At 39.9% G+C, this 19,568-nt stretch overlaps 1 protein-coding gene across 1 annotated transcript in view; it reads right to left on the bottom strand.

Moving 5' to 3' along the window:
- Window positions 1–475: 475 nt before the first annotated feature.
- The window catches only part of axdnd1 (axonemal dynein light chain domain containing 1), a 179,958-nt gene continuing 160,865 nt past the window's right edge, over window positions 476–19,568 (bottom strand). The window contains exons 27-28 of the mRNA XM_080196753.1: window positions 13,750–13,895; window positions 476–582 (exon numbers count right to left, since the gene is read on the bottom strand). Of these exons, the coding sequence (XP_080052879.1) occupies window positions 476–582; window positions 13,750–13,895 (253 nt within the window). The remainder of the gene's footprint in view (window positions 583–13,749; window positions 13,896–19,568) is intronic.

The following is a 19,568-nucleotide window of genomic DNA, read 5'->3' as shown; positions in this document are numbered from 1 at the left end:
AATGTGGCTATTGCCCGATATACTTCATTATTTAACACTGCTGGTCTCAGTGCTTGTTTTCCATGATATCACTTACCACTCCTGCAGGTTGGGAACTCTGTAAATTGTGTAGCCATCCATCAAAAATATGTAAATACCCTAGGATAGAAGTCAAGGTCATAGGTACACTGCTACCCACGGGCTGGAGGAAGTTTCACTACACCACCAATTTGTTCCCAGTTGTTCTTTTCTGAAATTTGTGGCCTTAATGTTTTAAACTCAGTTAAAAAAAAGTTTCATTTCAAGTCAAAAGCTGCTTTCTCGACCATAAAGTCATAAATGCTTTTTTATAGTGCTAATTCAACTTCACAACATGATGATTTGCATTTCAACCATGTTCTGTGTCATTGGTTTTAAAAAGCACAACTTGACATGGAATTTCAAACAAAATGGTTTATCAATGTAAGATTTTATTCAGTGATGAAACAAGAAACCATCATTTTTTAGGCTTGGCTTTGGCAGACCTGGTGCCTCTTCCTTTGCTATGTGATGGCGTTGGAACATTCACAACAGATTTAGCAGATGCAGTTTTGTGTAATGGACCTAGAAGAAAGATAAATATTTGTTATCAACCTCACCATCATTCAGAAATTTCTTGTTTTATTAGTGTCACAAGTAGGCTTATGCTAACATTGTAATGAAGTTACAGTGAAAATCCCCTAGTCGCCACACTCTGGCACCTGTTCAGGTACACTGAACGAGAATTTAGCATGGCCAGTGCACCTAACTAGCATGTCTTTTGGGTTGTGGGAGGAAACTGGAGCACCCGGAGTAAGCCATGAAGACACGAGGCAAACATGCAAACGCCACACAGTGACCCAAGCCAGAAATCAAACCTGGGTCCCTGATACTGTGAGACAGCAGTGCTAATCATTGTGCCACTGTGAAAAAAGGACATATAATTCGTCTTTCCTGACAGTACAAACTGGTGTTTTCAAAATGACAGCATATTTTATACTCTGCTCAATTTTCTTATCAGAGGTGAGCACGAATATTTCCCATAAATATTTCATGAGGAGAAGGGTCTCTTATTCTGGGCAGCATTTAATGGTGGTGGCCTCATCCACGGGTTAGGAAGGGTCTGCCATGACTTGAGGGCAATTTCCCAAAAAAAAGTACCCAAAGGGCAGGAAAATGGGAGATTTTAACACCCATTTTTTAGGTGACTGTCATGGCAGTAGTGTGGGGAGGAGGTGGCGGGACGGGGGGAGCTTAAAACCACGTGAGGAGCCAGCAGCAGCGTGCTAAGTGAACCACTGTGCATGCACCAATTTCCCAGTACAGAGATCAGCGTATCAGCTCTGTCCCCTCCCCAATCATTGGCCTCCCAATTGCTTCCCTGGCCCTGATATCTGCCCCTGGCCAGGCCCAATCACCACCCTCCCTCCCCCACTGATCGCTGTGCAGAGTTCGCAGTGGTCCCCTCTGACCACCACTGATCTGGGCCTGCCTCCCCAGAAGGCCCTGTCCCTTCCCAGTGCCTAGTGCGCACTGCCAGGTAGGCACCCCCTGCCTCCAACCTGGTGGGAGGGCCTTAATAGCCTCTGCTCCCACCAGTGAGGCCTAGTCCCTAGATTAGTTTTAATCCTTGCTGTGGGAACCTCCCCTGGCGGGGTTGGAAACGTTAGTGAACCTGGGACATTCAAATCAGCTTTTGAATGCTGTAATCAGCTTCGTACTGTTTCCTGGCTTGAGGCTGATTACAGAGTAAAAAAATCTCAATCGTGATTCCCGTTTCCGCTCTCCCGCTGGTATTTCCCAGCCCACTGCGCTCCTCGAGCAGTGCAGCTGGTCAGGAAAATTGCGCACATAGATCCTGCCTCCAAGAGCAGCTGACCAATCCAGAGGCCAGCAGCTCTTCAGTCTTATAAAATGTCACAGGGAGCAGTGACAGCTGCTGGAACTGCAGCAGGATCCGGGTCAGCCTGAATGGAGAAGCTTCCAGAATGCAAACAAGCTGGTTGGGCTTATTAAGGCCAGTTGAAGGGGGGTGGAGGTTGGTGAAAGGAAGGGATGGGGATCATTGTTGGAGGGCATAGGCAGCTTTTTCAGTATGACTGTGTTTAACCATTACAAGGAGGCCTTTTGTGGGCCGTAGGATTCACAATCAGAAGCCCCTCCATGAACCTGCAAGGATAGTAGTTTTTACTTAGCAACCTCTTCACATGGTATAGAAAACCTTCCAGCATTATTAGGATACCAGCAGCAGCAGGACAACACACTCAGTTGGCCTTCTGGCAAGAAGGATGTCCTCGATTTTTCTCACCCCTGAGAGAGTCAGGAAGGCAGCAGATTCTCTGTCTTCTCTACCCACCACGCCCGCACACACTCTCTCTCTTGTGTTCTGTCATGCTCTCAATCTAGGAGACCTGGAGGAGGGGGATGGGGGACAGGTCCAATATAACTCCTGAGATTAAATTGAATCATGCACTGATGGTGATCTGGTGGGGCACTCAAGAGCGGTGGTGTAATGCTGTTGGAGAACCACGATAGTATGTCCTGTTAAAGCTGATTTGTCCAATTAAATGGAGCCCACCGACGTTTGGACATTCCAATAATTTACAACTTAAAAAATCTGTAAAGTTGCTCATTCAGTAGAGATGGTTCCTCCCTGCATTTGCTGCTGATAGGATTACTAGCCAGTCAAGAGTGAAGAGATAAACTCTGAAGGCAAGTTACAGGGCCCATGAATAGATGTTTGAGCAAACGAATGTGGGATCACCTTAATTCCTTGGCTGTGATGGTCTGAGGATGCGAAACTTGGTATAACATTTGTATTCTCTGCTAGCAGTTGTACGTGGATTCTATAAAATAGAAAGAGGCTTTTGGCCTGCCCCATCCACATTGGTGTTTATGTATCACACAGTACTTCTCCCACCCTTCTTGATCACATTATTAGAATAATCCTTCATCTTATTTCTTCCTCTTGTATTTATCAAGTTTCTTGAATATATCTATACTAGAATCTGAGAATGGCTCTAACACAGGAGGCCATTCAGCACATTGTCTTTGTATCAATTCTCTACAACAGCAACTCATTCATTTTTTCCCTGCAGCCCTGTAAAATCTTTTTTCTTTCACATGAAAAGCATTGTTTTACTGAAACTTGGGGACTCAAATGATTAACACATAGGAAAACAATGTAACAGTAAGATTTATAAATGATGTGGCCAACACATTTTCTTAGAATCACAGAATCCCTACAAAGCAGAAGGAGGCCATTTGGCCCATCAAGTCTGCACCAACCACAAACCCACCTCGGCCCTATCCCATATTCCCATGCATTTACCCTAGCTAGTCCCCATGACACTAAGGGACAATTTAGCATGGCCAATCTACCTAACCCACACATCTTTGAACTGTGGGAGGAAACCAGAGCACCTGGAGGAAACCCACACAGACACAGGGAGAACGTGCAAACTCCACATAGATAATGACCCAAGCTGAGAATCGAACCCAGGTTCCTGGCACTGTGAGGCAGCAGTGCTAATCACTGTGCCACTTTGTCACCCATTCCTGCACCTCAAAATTTGACATTACATCACCACACAAGCATATAGAGTGGGAAGATTATTGGTCTAAATTAAAATACTGAATAAATTCAGACATTATTTAACTAATTTTTTTGCATTTGTCAGTGCAGGTTGCTGAGTGTATTTGATAGCTGAGAGCGTACTTGATAGCTTTGAGTACACGTAATGCCTTTGAGCACCTTTTGTCATTTGATCACATTTGATGTCAAAGATGGCATGATGTCTGACTGCATACAAAACTCATTCCATTGTTTCTGAATGCATTTGATTACAAAAATTATGTCACGGTGTTCAGCAGGGTTTCTACTTCCCTGCCCGATTTCCACAACACACCCTTTCTAACCCTGCTTCCAGCCAGCACTTAGAGGTGTTTTTAAATTCTGCCCCATAAGTGCAACATTTTAAAGTATTATTTTGGAATCCCCTCTGATTTGTACAATGCTGAAACTCCTGATTTGAAAAAAAACATTAGTGAAATTGTCTAATTATTATAAACATCAGAACTGTTTCAGCCCAAATTTCAATAACAGTTATAACATTGTTATTCCTGACACATTGTAACCATTTCTCTTCCTTTGCTGACTCAATGTTCGTTCCTCTGGAAGCAAGGCAGTAATTTACAAATTTTAAATAAATAATTAAAATGCCTTGACCATAATGCATTGCCCTTCTCAACTTAGGGAAAGTAGGGTGGCATCATGGCACAGTGGTTAGCACTGCTGCCTCAGTGTCAGGAACCTGGTTCCAATTCCTGGCTTGGGTCAGTGTCTGTGTGGAGTCTGCACGTTCTCCCTGTGGATGCATGCATTTCCTCCAGGTGCTTCGATTTCTCCCACAGTCCAAAAGATGTACTGGTTATGTGCATTGGCCATACTAAAATTCTCCCTCAGTGTACCCGTACACGTGCCAGAGTGTGGCGACTAGGGGATTTTCATAGTAACTTCATTTCAGTATTAATGTAAGCCTACTGGTAACAATAATAAAATAAATAAAACAGAAGCAGGGCAAATCGAATACTTATATTAATAAAAAATTAAAACATCGACAGCATGAGATTTTGATAATAAGTTTGTGTTTGATGTTGCTCTGGCTTCAATAGATTCCATTCTTAACACTTTCTGAACAGCTCAGTTTGAATTTCCATGAGTGAGACAATAAGCTGTCAAGCCAGTTGTTGTATTTACATGATGGCAACCATTGCTTATGAGAAACTACATTTAATGGTTTTATGACTTTAAATTGCCTGAGAGTTTGGTTTCAGCGGCTTAATGTTTGAAAAAATGGCTGAAAAGTAGCTTAAATGTAAGATTACACAATATCTTTAAACAAAACACATGCATGATTAAGTATATTTGGAGAACTGCATCCGTACTGCAGAGAAACCTTTCTGCTTGATGTCATGGTAGAAAGTATTTCTAACATTTGATCTTAATGGTTGAAGTATTTGTGGAAATTGGTTAGAGTATATTGATATGAATGTTCACAATGGGTGTACTATTGACAAGAGAATGTGGCATTGTTTATATTTTGTATAAACTCTAGAGACCCAGGAATCAAGAGATGGACACGTATTTAGTTTGCATGACTCTAGTTACAGAGCAGATGACTTCCACCCTAAGATAACAGAATATGTGAATTTTTTCAAATAAGAATGAGGGATAAAAGCCGGAAAATCAGGTGTTTGTTGGCACAATGTCACTATGAATTCCAGGGTATGATTCTTCTGGATGCAGTTCAAAAGGACAAGAGCAATAGATACATATTAACACCACCACCAGAAATTGCCTTTCAAGCCAGTCACCACTCTGAAATAAAATGCCTTTCCTTAACTGTTGCCTGATCCACCTCCACCACCTCCTCAGGGGTAATCAGGTATTGGAAATAAATGCTGGCCTAACCAGCAATGTCTAAATCCCATAAATTTTTTTTTAAATCAACATCACTTCAGAGATTTAAAAAAGAGAAAGATATTGCCTGTGCTGGCATCCTAAGAACTTTATTAAGTACCTATACAATTTTACTTAATAAATTCTGCATAATTTATAAAGACTAGATATTTGTACCTTGTTAGTTGATGCAAAAGTGAATACCCCAATGTTACAAATAAAGAATTTGGATCATAGAGATTTTAATTAGTAGGATTTAATACCTCAAAACCCTTAAACCTTATAATCGCAGGGAAATTGATATGGGTAAAGATTTTGAAGTCTGGGGAAGAATGGATAGTGATAGTGTAATGAGTCTCGGAATGGAAATTATCAACCTTCTTTCTATTGCTCCAATTTATTTATTCTTGCTTCTACAGAAGATAACATTAAACATCTTCATCCTTTGCTTTTCCCTTTATGAGTTATGTGGAACACGTCTTCTGTGAATATACCCATCAACAAGGAGCAAACATCCACAATAACAATTATAAAATTTCACTTCCACCCAAAGCTACCGTTTATCCATAAAACTGATAAGGCACTGCATTTTCTTTATTCTTTGAATAAGCAAATTGTTTCCTTATATTCACAATACATACATTAAAAATTAAATCTGTTTTAAAACTTGGAAATCACCCAACTAAAAAAAAATCTCTAAACTTGCTTATGGATAATCCTTATATTAAAAATGCTGTAACATTCTTCTGCACAGACTACCCTTCTTTGTGTAGCCAAGGAGAACTCTGCCCTGCTTCCAGCACTTGAATTCTTTAACTAGGCCTATTGAAATGTTCTGTAAGCATGAGAGAAGTGAGAGCATGGGAAAAGTGTATCATAGGAGTTGTATTTTTCACTTCTCCTGAGGTATGATAATATTCAGAGTGCACTGCTAGGCCACATGATATGACAACCAGATGGAAATGTTACTAATAACAATGGGAGATGATGATAAAAGTAAAAAAACAAATATTTCATTTTTTCAGCACTTTATGCAGTTGTGCCACTGAACAAGACACTTTTGCACTGAGACCAGCCAAGCATGTTCATGAGGTGATCTGGGGCTATTCTATGTTTGCAACCAAATCAATCACTGAAGCCTAACCTATTGCATAAGTAGCTAGAGACTGATAGCAGGAACAAAAACTTCTTTCTGCAATGCTCCATCAAGGACTACTTTAGCAAGAATTGTAATCCATTATGAGAAATAAACTTCAAAGTAAGATTTGGAAGAGGGCAAATGCACTGTAGGCAGAACAGCAAGCATATATATTTTTAAACATAAATAGCTGAGAATATCAGATTTCAGGTTTCAGGAGCAAACATAATTATTTGCATCTTAAATATATTTTCTGAAATGGAAGGAAAATCGTATTGTAAATATATTTGTAATGCCTGTATGTTTTAGTATTGGCAATGTATAATATTCTTACCTCTTGTCCATCAGTTGTCACTTTACATCAGGAAATTTCATGGATCACAGCAATGGGCAAAACTGTTGCACTTAATCTGCTGCTGACCCAAGTTCAAAATGCAGAAACCATGCTCCAGGCCCCAGTTGCCCATGGAGAATGTTATGAAAGGTACCATGTGTTTATAAGGTTTAACTGTATACAAGGACTCAAAACAACACTGAGATTATTTTAGGCGTAATTCACAACTACCACCTATTTATTATCTTTGAAAACGTTATCTTCACCCATTGAATTTCTTGGCGTAATCATCTCACATGGCCTAAATGGAAGTCTCACATCAACTCTCATACTGTTGCAGTTCCTAATAAATGTTTTTCTCTTATACTCTAAATACTTCTCTTCCCCACATCTAAGAAGCCATTAAGTGGAATAGAATTGACTCATCTGAAAAACATTTTGCCCAAGTCACAAGTAAACACTTGTCAAATAGGCAATTCCATTTTACCTTCAGTTTCCAATTTCTTTCTAATTTGTTTTTAATTTGTTTTTAAAGATAACTATAGTTAGAGCTTGTCTGAATTTTCCTCTCAAGTCTGTGAACCAGGAATTAATGATCAAGTTCTACATGCTATTGTTCCTCCCTGAATTTACTGATTTGAAATCAATTTGTTCTTCAATTTCTGAAGAAATTTATTAAGTCCCAGGCTCTCAAAACTCCAAATCTCCCTCGGCCTTTTGTTACTCCTACAACATGATGGCTTTTTAAGCTGAAACAATCTCTTCTCACTTCCTGAGTCATTCCATCCCTTTTATTCCTTTCAAACTTCAACAGAAGGCACCAGTTTCAAATGCAGGCTTCAATAGAATTGGTAGTTATCATTTGAGGCAGGAATTAGTTATACAATCGGACCTTGGCCCAGGAATTGAATAGGGAAAATCAGCCATGATTCTCATTAAATCCAACTGATTTCTGCTGGATTGTAAAATGCCCAAACAACATCATTATTTAAGAATTTAAGTATCCATGTAAATAATGGATATTCAGGGAAGTTGAACTAGACTATGGCAAACAAGGAGCAATACACTGATCAATCAGGAAAGGCAATAGTAAAAGGGAGAAACAACAACAACAAAAAAAAATAAGTGCTTCAAACTATTGCAAGAATTCCAGGGTACTTATTAGAAGAAGTTCTAAATATTGATACTGCAGGCCAGCATGTGCTTTGCAGCACCAATGTCAGTGTTATGCGGTGTAGTTTCAAAGTCTGCATCTTCCAGACTGAGGAAATCCCATTCTCAGATCTTTTGTTTTAGATGTGGAGATGGAATCCTCCCTTCGGGTGAAAATAAAATAAACAGATTATCACAAACATTCTATTTCAGTTCGTCTCCTAGAGGTCGATACGCAGCAGTGTTGAGAGAGCTCACGTCCCTCCTCCCTCCACAAACCCCTTCAGCCACAGTTGATGCGTAGCCAAAGAAACCAGGAAAGGTAAGGGTAAAAGTTAATCTGAGATAGACCCATTCATGTCCTTAAAGTAATTAAAATGGAAAAAGTGAAATAGTAGATGCCTCTGTGGTTAATTTGCACAATTATTCATTTGTAAGTCACATTATAGCTAGCAGTCCATGTTCACAGACATATGAAATCAGGGCTGAATTTTCATGCTACACTGAGGTTGGCAAGAGGTGGGAAGCCTAAAAATATTGGCACCAGCCAATGTATTTGTCTCAGCACCCCTGTCCTGGTGCAAGCAGATAGAGAACAGAATACCAAACCAACTCACCTCCACTTAAGGCCAATTAAAATATTTAAAAGTTAATTTAAGAGCTTATTGTGGGGAAGGAATTTTCAAGAGTATCATAGGTTTCATGGGGTGTCCATTTCTGATCCGTTGTTTAGAGGTGGATACAGTCATGGCTGCCCCAGGCAACCATCCTGGCCCCATAAGAGGCCCAAAAGGACAAAGGGGTCTTCTTGGATCAGTTGCAAATCTTGGTAGCATCTCAGAAACAGCAGTATATCATTGCAACTTGCAGATCACTAGTGTCTCTTTGTCAGAGCTGCACAGCATATTCATTTCACAACAGAAGCAGGTGTGCTAGGGCAGAGTTCATTTGAGTTTTTCAACATTACTGGATTCTGCTAGGTGCAGGGCATCATTGATTGCTTCCATGTGGCCATCAAAGCAATCTGAAACTGCCAACTCAGTCATCAAGAAGAACAGCTTCCATTTCTTCAACTTCTAACTATTATTGACCAGGGGAAGAGCTTCCCCATTGTACGCTCTCACTTTCTTTACAGCTGCCATGGCACCTCATCCTTTAAAAAGTCTGACAACACCAGGTTTTAGTCCAACCTATTTATTTGATAATATACTCATAAGCTTTCAGGGTTAGCCCCTTCGTCAGGTGAATCTAATCAGTAATCTCTAAACTGTCTGTGCTTTATATGCTCTGTCTGAGGCCAGAACTCTCCATTCACCTGACGAAGGGGCTAAACCCGAAAGCTTGTGAGTATATTATCAAATAAATAGGTTGGACTAAAACCTGGTGTTGTCAGACTTTTTACTGTGTTTATGCCAGTCCAACGCCGGCATACCCACATCATGACCTCATCCTTTAGCAGTCTACACAACCTCAGATCTACGCTTCAACTCCCAATATGCTATTACACTCGTAAGATTTGTAAGATTATTATGTTTCAGGACTATTTTCCTTCATCTTGTCTGCCAATTCTGGATGACCATTACCATTCTCCACAATAACTTTGAAATGTACAGAGTAATGGTCACTATCCCCAAAATGCATGCCCACTGACACTTCATTCCCTAGGATTAGCACTAGCACCGCTTCATCCCTAGTAGGACTATCTATGAACTGGCCCAAAAAGCTCTCCTGGATGCACTTTAAAAATTCCACCCCACCCAATCCTTTCACACTAAGGTGATCCCAGTTAATATTAGCGAAGTTGAAATCCCCTGCTACTATAACCGTATTCCTCTTCCACTTCCCTGCGATTTGCCTATATATGCACTGCTTTCTCTCTTTCTGAGTGTTGGGAGACCTGTACTATAATCCAGCAAAGCGATCGCCCCTTTATTATTACCAAAAGAGAAAACACTGGAAAATCTCAGCAGGTAGGACAGCATCTTAAGGAGAGAAAAGAAATGACCCTTTTGTCAAAGCTAAAAGGCAAATAAAAGGGAGGGAATGAAAGGTGAGTCATAGCCATAGAAACCAGGGAAAAAGACCACCAATAGCTGTCCACAGAGAGAATAAAGTGTGTGAAGGCCAAATGGCAGAAAAGCTGTAAACTGTGATAGATGGAGATGTTGGGTGAGGGAGGGGGGAGGGGAAATGGGACAGACGTAGAATGTAGAAAGGGGGAAGTGGGGGGAGAAAAGGTAAGGGAAGGGGGATGAAGTAGGGAGGAAAGAGTGGGGGGAAAGAAAAATGAAGAAAGACAAGAAAGAAAGAAAAGGAAGAGAACAGTAAAAAAATTAAATCAAATAGAATGAAAACAAAGGGGGTCAAGTGGGGTAGAGCAAATCATTTGAAGTTGTTGAATTCAATGTTGAGACCAGAAGGCTCTAAAGTGCCTAGCCGAAAGATGAGATGCTGTTCCTCCAGTTTGCACTGAGCTTCACTGGAACAAAGCCTCACTACCCCTTTTTTATTTCAAAGTTCCATCACATGGTCTCATTTGAAGTGCCTTTTAAGATATCCTCTGTTGATCCACAAGCAGGAACTTTTCAGTTGCAGGCAATAAAATAAAACAAGACTTACTCCAATTTATAAATCAAAGATAAAAGTTTAATAAAGAAACTTCATCACTCCAACGCTTGAGGCCTCACCCTAAATCATCCCAAGCACCCCCAAATCCCAACAGCTTCTTACTTATACTAGGTCAGATGAGCACCACATCATTTTGTCATTGGTTACATCATTTACTGGGTCAGCTGACCCTTACAGTACGTTGCCAATGCTCACACTACAACAGATTCAATGTTATCATTGGTTACATTCTAACATCCTCCCTCATATCGCAGTGATGGTATTTTTTTTAAATCAACAATGCAATGCCCTCCCCTCTCTTACATTCACCCCCATCCACCCACCACACCTGAAATTTCTATGCCCTGGAATGTGGAATTGCCAGTCCTCCCTTCTTTCAACCATGCCTGTGATTGCAACAATACCTCATTTCCATGTGCTGGTTAATGCTCAAACTTTATCTGCCTTACCAGATGGGCTCCTTGCATTAAAATGGATGCAATTTAGCCTTTCAATCCTCCCACATGCCTTATCATGCCCATGACTTCTCTACCTGCTGGACTGACCTAGCTTTCCTCTATATCTAACTGAAATTTACTCCCAATTGTACATCTTCTCTGTACCCCATCCACATGCCAAGTTAATTTAAAACTCCCTAACAGTATATGCAAGGATATTGGACCCATTCCGGTTCAGGTGCAAACCGCCCAGCTTGTACTGGACCTAGCTACCCCAGAAACTGTCCTAATGATCCAACCATCCTTCCTACACCATCCCTTTAGCCACACATTAGCAGTAGTTCATCACAAACCTAAAGATCACTTCAGACATCTCCAACTTCTCAACTTTACTAGATCTCACTCTTTCCAGCTCTGTCTTTAACTTAAATGAACAGCGACACTGATCCAATTCCAGTTTTTGCTTGTTCCTTTGACTTCAAACTTCCTAGAACATGTTTTTAATTCCCTGGCTTCTAGAACTAACTGTTCCTTAATTTTCTCTGGGATTTCCTTTCATGCCAATTGTTCCAGTATACTCCTGCTTCTGGCAGAGCTGAGAGAATGTTCTCTCCCTAGATGATAAGCTCTCTCTGCTATAGGTTCCGTTTAAATTATCCTAATCTAAAGAGTGATCCTTGATTGCTAAGGAACATTTTTGTCCAAAAATGTGTTTACTTTTCATATCATAAACTCTCTGAGCACAATACAGGCATAGCATAAACTGAAACCAAAAACCCCAATACATGCAAACACTTTGTTTATCATGAATCTAATGAGAGTTTTACCCTTTCCTACACAAAAACAATAAATTAAACTCACCTAAATCTATACTTTATATGTAACAAGACAATCCAACAAGACAAACATAGATCACTTAAAACAATCTCTGCTTCCTGAAAAAAGACATATTCCAAGACTTCAGAATCCTTCAATATATATAGAGAGCTGTGATACATGCTTCGTGTTTGATTCTAAGTGGTGATGTGTGCTGAATGTTTGTGTGAGCACAGGTCTAACATATGCAACATTATATCTAATAAATGAGAAGATATTAGACAATAAGATTAATTAGTTTCAGGGGAATCTATTCACATAACAGGAGTTGATGCAGTTGTACAATTAATAATGTTATTAGTAACACGATGATTAACTTCTAGGAATAGTTGCATAAAAAAGGTGGTGGGCAATGGGATTGAATATTAGAAGATGGACAAAGTTAAAATGATTGAATATTCCAGATTATGCAAGGATCTTCCTCCGCTGATGGGGTCAGCCAAGTCAGCAGGCAAAGTTTTCATCTGTGGGTGGCAATATTGAAATGTAAATAATGGCAATCCAGAGATTTATAGTAGTTTTGATTATTTTTCAGTGTCATACAGTTCTTTATGCTGAAATTCTGTCAGAAACTTAAATGGTTGAGATGAATTTGCAAGTTGATGTAGGAATGGGGTGAGAAAAATAGCCTTTTCACAATTTCTAACATTCATGCTGAAGGACTATAGGAAGAGCAGTATCAAAAATCTCATATCATGCTTAAAAATTTAAAGAATTAGATCAAGATTTACTATTGTCTATGATGAAACTTGTTCTGAAGTTGACCTACAGAAACCTATAATGAAAGAGAGTCTCAGCCAGCAGTTAAGTAAATGTAATTTGTCATTATGAAAATGACATTAAACATACTTGAAAATCTTCAGGAATTTTAAACAACACAACTACTATTACTAAAAAATTTATTTAACTACATCAATAAAAGAGAGCAACATTATAACAATTCAGCTGTAGTAAGTTTTATACTAAACATTAAGATAACAGTACGCACTTGACAGAATTTAAAAGAGGATTAGTATGCTTTCAGGTCATCTCTGACTGTTAAGATACAATAAGATACAATCATTTCTTTCATGTAGAACATTAAGAGAACATGCAAAGGCTTCTTTCGTTCTTTTCTTATTGTCTTCTTGGCTGAGAATCATTTTCCTTTCTTTCCAAACCCTCAAAGAATGAAAATTTAATTTCTTGAACAATATTAAACCCATAATAACTGAAACTACTAGAACTGAACTTTACTTCTTATAATCAGACTAATCATAGCAGATAATATTGTCAATCATTTCAAGATTTTATTATTCTGTGTGAGGGCCCTTTCATTTGTCTTTCCAGCTTGAGATGTGGACCAGAAATGATTAATTTGCTTCTGTGAACTTCAACATTATTGGGTTAATTACCAAAGACAATTAAGACCATTGTCTTATAATGTGATGATAAACATTTCCTGGAACATAGGCAGCCTTTCCATTCACTTTGACCATGTACCTATACTATTTGAAACCATTTTGTGTTTTCCTTATTCTTGACATTACGATTTCAGTTTCAATGGCACAATTTCAATTTCATTAATTTGAAAGAATTAAAATTCTTAATTAATTCTATCATTTCAGCAGCTCCACAGCAATTAGCAACAGTAATGTAATGAATAGCAATTGAGGGCCTGTATGACACAGTCAATAATAAAGTTAATGGTAGCTCTGAAACTCCTTCTAGCTGAATGTAAACTCACTTGCTGTTGTTTGTGGAATCTGGGTCTTTGATTCTCTTGTCTTCAACTCTAGGGTCAAGTCATTAATTTTATCCAAAGCATCGTGCAGACTTTCATCCAGAGAAGTTGCCCGTTCCTCAGCACGCAGGACATGCTGCTCTGTTTCTCTACCATAGGTCAAGATACACAAGTAATTGTCACAAAAAAACCTATAAATATCAAGTGGTCATAGGAGATTAACAGTTTAGATAATGTGGATCTATGGGAGCATGGACTAAACCTAACCAGATTATTACTAAATGATAAGATTTAAAATAGAGTGCAATAAGTACCTGAATTAAGTGTTACATTATACAGATCATATGCAATGATTCAAAATACATTTCTGAGCCGATCCTGCAATATTTCTTGAAGAATCAATTAGCTCCCCAATGTAATTGATTGAGGAAATAGGCAGCTGAACCAAACAAACTCAGAATGGCTCCAGATTTGATGTTTTGCTTATGTTGAATTAGCTGGTCAGTGAAACCCGAATAAGTATTAAAATTGTCTTGTGCATCCCTATGTAGGGAATAACCACCATCCACAATTTCTGTTATCCAAGCTAGAAATGCATGTCATGGCTTTAGATTGCACAGTAGAAATGAAGATGAGGCTATCAATGCTCACAATAATTGCCAGCAATGGTACCTACAAAGTTAAATGCAAAAATCAGGACGCTGTTGGCCCAAGCTGCCCTGCTCCTCCAGAAGATGTGTTATAAACAGATTTCATCACAAGACATATCTTTAAAACACATGAAAAGGTGTGAGATTGCAGTGCTCACATGGTAGGTATTCACCAAACTTGGCAGTCATCACTTGTCCATTCCAGCATCTCACACATGATCATTTAAAACAAAAACATCTAATTGGAATTCAGCTTGCCCTGCTAATTAACTTCCCCACCAGCAGGAAATTAGAATGTTCATCTTTACAACTGCATACAAGTGACATGCACCTGACATGCTTCACATCTTCCATGACTTTGAGGTCTATTGATGTTGTATTATCTTTCTTGGAGACCTCACATAACTTCACTTGAGTGTTGTTACCAAATGCTGTGCCAAGGCTGGAAAAGGGAGACAGGCAAAAACAGAAAGTGGGAATGGGGGAATACTATATCTAAATAAAGACAAGGTGAAGAGCTTAGCATTTGCTGTTGGTTTTGAGATGGAGGGAAACTTATAAAGAACAATTCAATTCATTCACATATCCATGGAGACATCAATTTTGCATACTGCAGGCAATCGTACTTTAGACATGGCTCCCATCCAACTGAGGAGATGTAAGGGCTCATCATAGGTTGGCACAGGACCAGAAGCTGCAAACTGTTGAGTATCAAGTGAAGAAAGTCAAGACGTTGGTGAATAGCATATATTTCAACAATGTGCATTGGGTTTGTCTTAATCTCAGGGTGAGTAAATGATAATGCCAGAGGCGCTTTTGTCTGTCCCACAATGTAGTTGCTCTGCCAGCATTTTCAGTACAAGCTGCAGCCACAGGGCTGCATTTGAGTGATGGCTGTCTGGATGCTGTTTAAATATGGAACCACGACCTTCGACCCCATGAGGTAATAGCATGGTGGCTGACTTCCAACCTGCCTTGTCATGAGATTTGTCAAGTTCCTTGCTGCTGCAAAATTAATGCACTGAATAGCAGAAGATTATGCATGTTCAGTCATTCTTCCGTCCAGCAGGAATATAAGAACATAAGAACATAAGAAATAGGAGCAGGAGTAAGCCATCTAGCCCTTCGAGCCTGCCCCGCCATTCAATAAGATCATGGCTGATCTGTCGCTGCTCAGTTCCACTTTCCCGCCCTCTCCCCATAACCCTTAATCCCCTCTCTTATCAAAAACCCATCAACCCGCGTCTTAAAAATATTTAGCAAGGCAGCCTCCACCACTTCAACGGGCAGAGAATTCCAGAGATTCACCACCCTTTGAGTGAAGAAGTTCCTCCTCAACTCCGTTCTAAACCGCCCCCCTTTTATCTTGAGGCTGTGCCCCCTAGTCCTACTGTCTTTTTTGAGCGGGAAGAGTCTCTCCACCCCTATCCTATCCATCCCATTCATCATCTTATACGTCTCAATGAGATCTCCCCTCATTCTTCTAAACTCTAACGAGTACAAGCCCAGTTTATTCAGCCTCTCCTCATAGCTCAACCCCCTCAACTCCGGTATCAGCCTAGTAAACCTCCTCTGCACTCCCTCCAAGGCCAAAATATCTTTGCGCAGGTGCGGCGCCCAAAACTGCACACAGTACTCCAGCTGCGGCCTCACCAATGCCCTATACAGCTGCAGCAAGACCTCCCTACTTTTATATTCAATCATGACAACTTTCCCACCTACCATCAGACTTGGAGTCCAAAATGGAAAATTTTTCATGCTAACTCATAATTACAACAAACAGGTACTGCAAAATAATTTTTGCAAATGTGATATCTCATTCTTTTGTATTTTAATGTTTTAGACATTTAGAAGTGCAACTATTTTTACCTGCTTTATTAATCTCTAACTCTTAATTACAACTTTATTTCCCTTTCTCTATGTGATTTAACATTGAATTAAATATTTAAACTGTCACTTCATGGTTCAGTCTCTGTACTGATCAGTATTGATTCTTGAATCTTATTAAGGAGATACGCTGTTGTTTCATCTATTCACACAGGTCCTAAATGTCCTCTAGATGGCAATGTGCTGGAATGGCTTCTGAATTAACTCAATTAGCAATGCAAAAGCTCAATACAACATGGTGGGGATCAGGGTTCTGCTTACTTCCCACAAAACATTTTGTTGACCATTTCCCACATGCAGAGTCGCCAGCCTTTGGCTGGTAGAGCAGCACAGTGATTAGCACTGCTGCCTTATAGCATCAGGGACCAGGGTTCAATTCCAGCCTTGAGTGACTGTGTGTGTGGAGTGTGCACGTTCTTTCCTGTGTGTGTTCTGGTTTCTTTCTCACAGTTCAAAGATGTTTAGATTAGGTGGGTTAGCCATGGTAAATGTATGAGGCTACAGGAATAGGGCTGTGCGTTGGGCCTGGGTGATGTGCTGTTTGTATTGCAGGGATTCTATGGGATGGAAGTATAAACATTTGTACAGTTTTTCTCCTCCTGGTATTATGAAAGTGATAAGCACGTAATTGCAAGGGCACATGAAGTGAGGTATGTACTGATTGCACACTATTTGCAAGAGCCATATGCTCCCTCTGCATCCAATCAAATCACTGCTACAGTTCAATCAATCACCCTGCAAATTCCAGGTATGCAAGAATGAGTTGTTGCAGGGGAAACAAATCCATTCTTACCCATGTCACAGTGGCTAACACTGCTGTCTCACAGTGCTGGGAACAAGCTTTGATTCCCAGCTTGGGTCACTGTTTGTGGAGTTTGCAAGTTCTCCCGTGTCCGTGTGAGTTTCCCCCCCAGTGCTCTGGTTTCCTCCCACAGTCCAAAAGATCTGCTATTTAGGTGCATTGGCCATGCTAAAATTGTCCCTCAGTCTACACAAACAGGGTACCAGAGTGTGGCAACTAGTGGATTTTCACAATAGCTTCATTGCATGTGTTAACGTAAGCCTACTCATGACACTAATAAATAAACTTTTAAGCTGAAAGCTTTAAAGTTGCTAGCATTAGAAAATTCATACTATACCTGCAATGTCCACTCAGTTACTTTCATGTGACTACACTCTCCCGAATTTCTAAAAATGCTGGAAAACCATTGGGATCGTATTCATTTCCTTGATCAATCAGTTCACATGCAAGCACTCTCTGCACTTGCAGAGCATTTTGAGAACTACTTTTCTCTTCCGAATGATCTAAAGCTCTTAAGTAATTTGAAATTGATCTGAACAAATCAAAAGGTTGGGACTGATAAAAAAAGAAGTCCGAGGAGGAATTCATCCATGTTCATGCCCTGGATGAAGATTAAATTAACTACTCAAGCGGAAAGATAGACAAGAATTTTGGTTGAATATCGCCTGTCTAGTTCTTTGGCAAAGCTAAACGTTTTCTGCTCCAGGACACAACAAATACAAGAAATGCAACAGACTAATGGATAAAAACCCTCAGTGGTGATTTGTGAAGTATCTGCACATTGTTGAGTCCTAATGTAAGAAAGTTTATGGAGGGAGGACAGATAACCAGAAGGGAAGAGTGAATATTTCCTTTGTTTTTACCATTTGAAGTTGGTAACAGTTCTATTAGTTTATGAATGAAAAAGCATTTTCTATAACTTACGAAATATCCAACATGTATTAAATGTATTTATTCTTACTCATGGGGTTACAGTAGTGCATATGGCCAATTTCAATCTTGTGGCCCACTGAGATGAAGGATGGCCATTCATGTACCCCACTCACTAACCTAGGTTACCCATCACTATCATATGATCTATTGACAAGCGTGACTATAATGATCTCCAATTCTGTCTTTGCTTCAGCTGCTTTTGTTTGAATCCATACCTTTATTGCCTCTAGACTTGACATTCCAAGTTATCTGTGACAGGTATCCCATCCTCCACCCCGTTAGCTTAAATTCATCCAAAACTCTGCTGCCCACATCCTAACTTGCTCCTAGAATCGTTCACCGCTCAACCTTGTACTTACTGGGCTGGATTAGTTTGCAGCTAAGCAAAGCATCAATTTTAAAATTCTTGTCGTTGTTTTCAACGTCTTCAGTAACTTGATCCCTCTCTACCCCTATAACCTGCTTCAGCACTGCAACCCTCTGAAATGCTTATGTTCCTCCAAATCTGTGCATACTCAATTTTAATCACCCCACCATTGGCAGCATTGCTTACAGCTGCTTATGTCTCAAGCTCTGGAATTCCCTCCCCAAACCTCTTTCCTTCTCCAAAGAGGCCCCTAAAGACATATTTCTTTGGTTAAGCTTGTGGTCACCTGACCTATCTCTTTAGATGGCTCAGGATCAAATTTTGATTGATAATGTTTCTGTTAAATAGGTAGAAACACTTCACTACATTAAAAGGTGCTGTAGAAATGCAATGTTTTTGGTGTTGAATGGCTGGCACTGTTTGTTTATTTCTGACAACAAAATCCAGCTCATTCTGTGCATTTTGAAAAGCCTATTGACACTGACTATCTAGATTCACGTATGAAGAACGGCCACTTGGGCAAAATATACAAGTCACCCAGTAAAGCCTTCATCAAAGGAGGTGGGGGTTAGGGGGCGGGGGCGGAATTGGAATCAATGAAGGAGGAAAGCAACATGGCAAACATGAAAGCAAATAGGTAGTAATAAACACATTCCTAAAACAGTATAATCCCCTTTCACTCTTTCAAATGTGCTTCCACCAAGTTGTGCCCTAATATGCACACTGAAGTGGAGACATAGAAAGCCACTGCCCGAGATGATAGTGGTGCTGGCCTGAGGCCTAGAGGGCCCTGCATGCCAATAAACTCCTGCACCAGTGCAGAAACCTTTTGATGGACTGTGTGGTTTCAATGCTTGTATTTTTTGAGATGGACCCTAACTAGAACTGAAATGTTAACTTCGTCTAAAGGGAAACTGAGCCTTTAGGTTTCCAGGCAAAGTAAAACAGAAACTTTAAGTTTTTGAGGAATTTGAGAGCAGATTAAAAAAAGGCAATGTGCCATTCGAGCTCAGATGCCAGTGGTGCAGTGCAGGCAGGCTGAAGAAAAAGGAGGCTAGATCCACGAGCTGTGAATAAGCAAATACACATATCCTGCAGCTGCTTCTGGTTCTTCAAGACAACATTATTGGATATGCACCACACACCATCAATAACATTATGAGCAGAGATGAAGAGATTCTGC

This window comes from Carcharhinus amblyrhynchos, chromosome 9 (assembly GCF_965287045.1).
Source record: "Carcharhinus amblyrhynchos chromosome 9, sCarAmb.v2.hapA, whole genome shotgun sequence".
Lineage (NCBI taxonomy): Eukaryota > Metazoa > Chordata > Chondrichthyes > Carcharhiniformes > Carcharhinidae > Carcharhinus > Carcharhinus amblyrhynchos.
The sequence above is the reverse complement of the archived record's forward strand: the minus strand, read 5'-3'. Positions and strand labels throughout refer to the sequence as shown.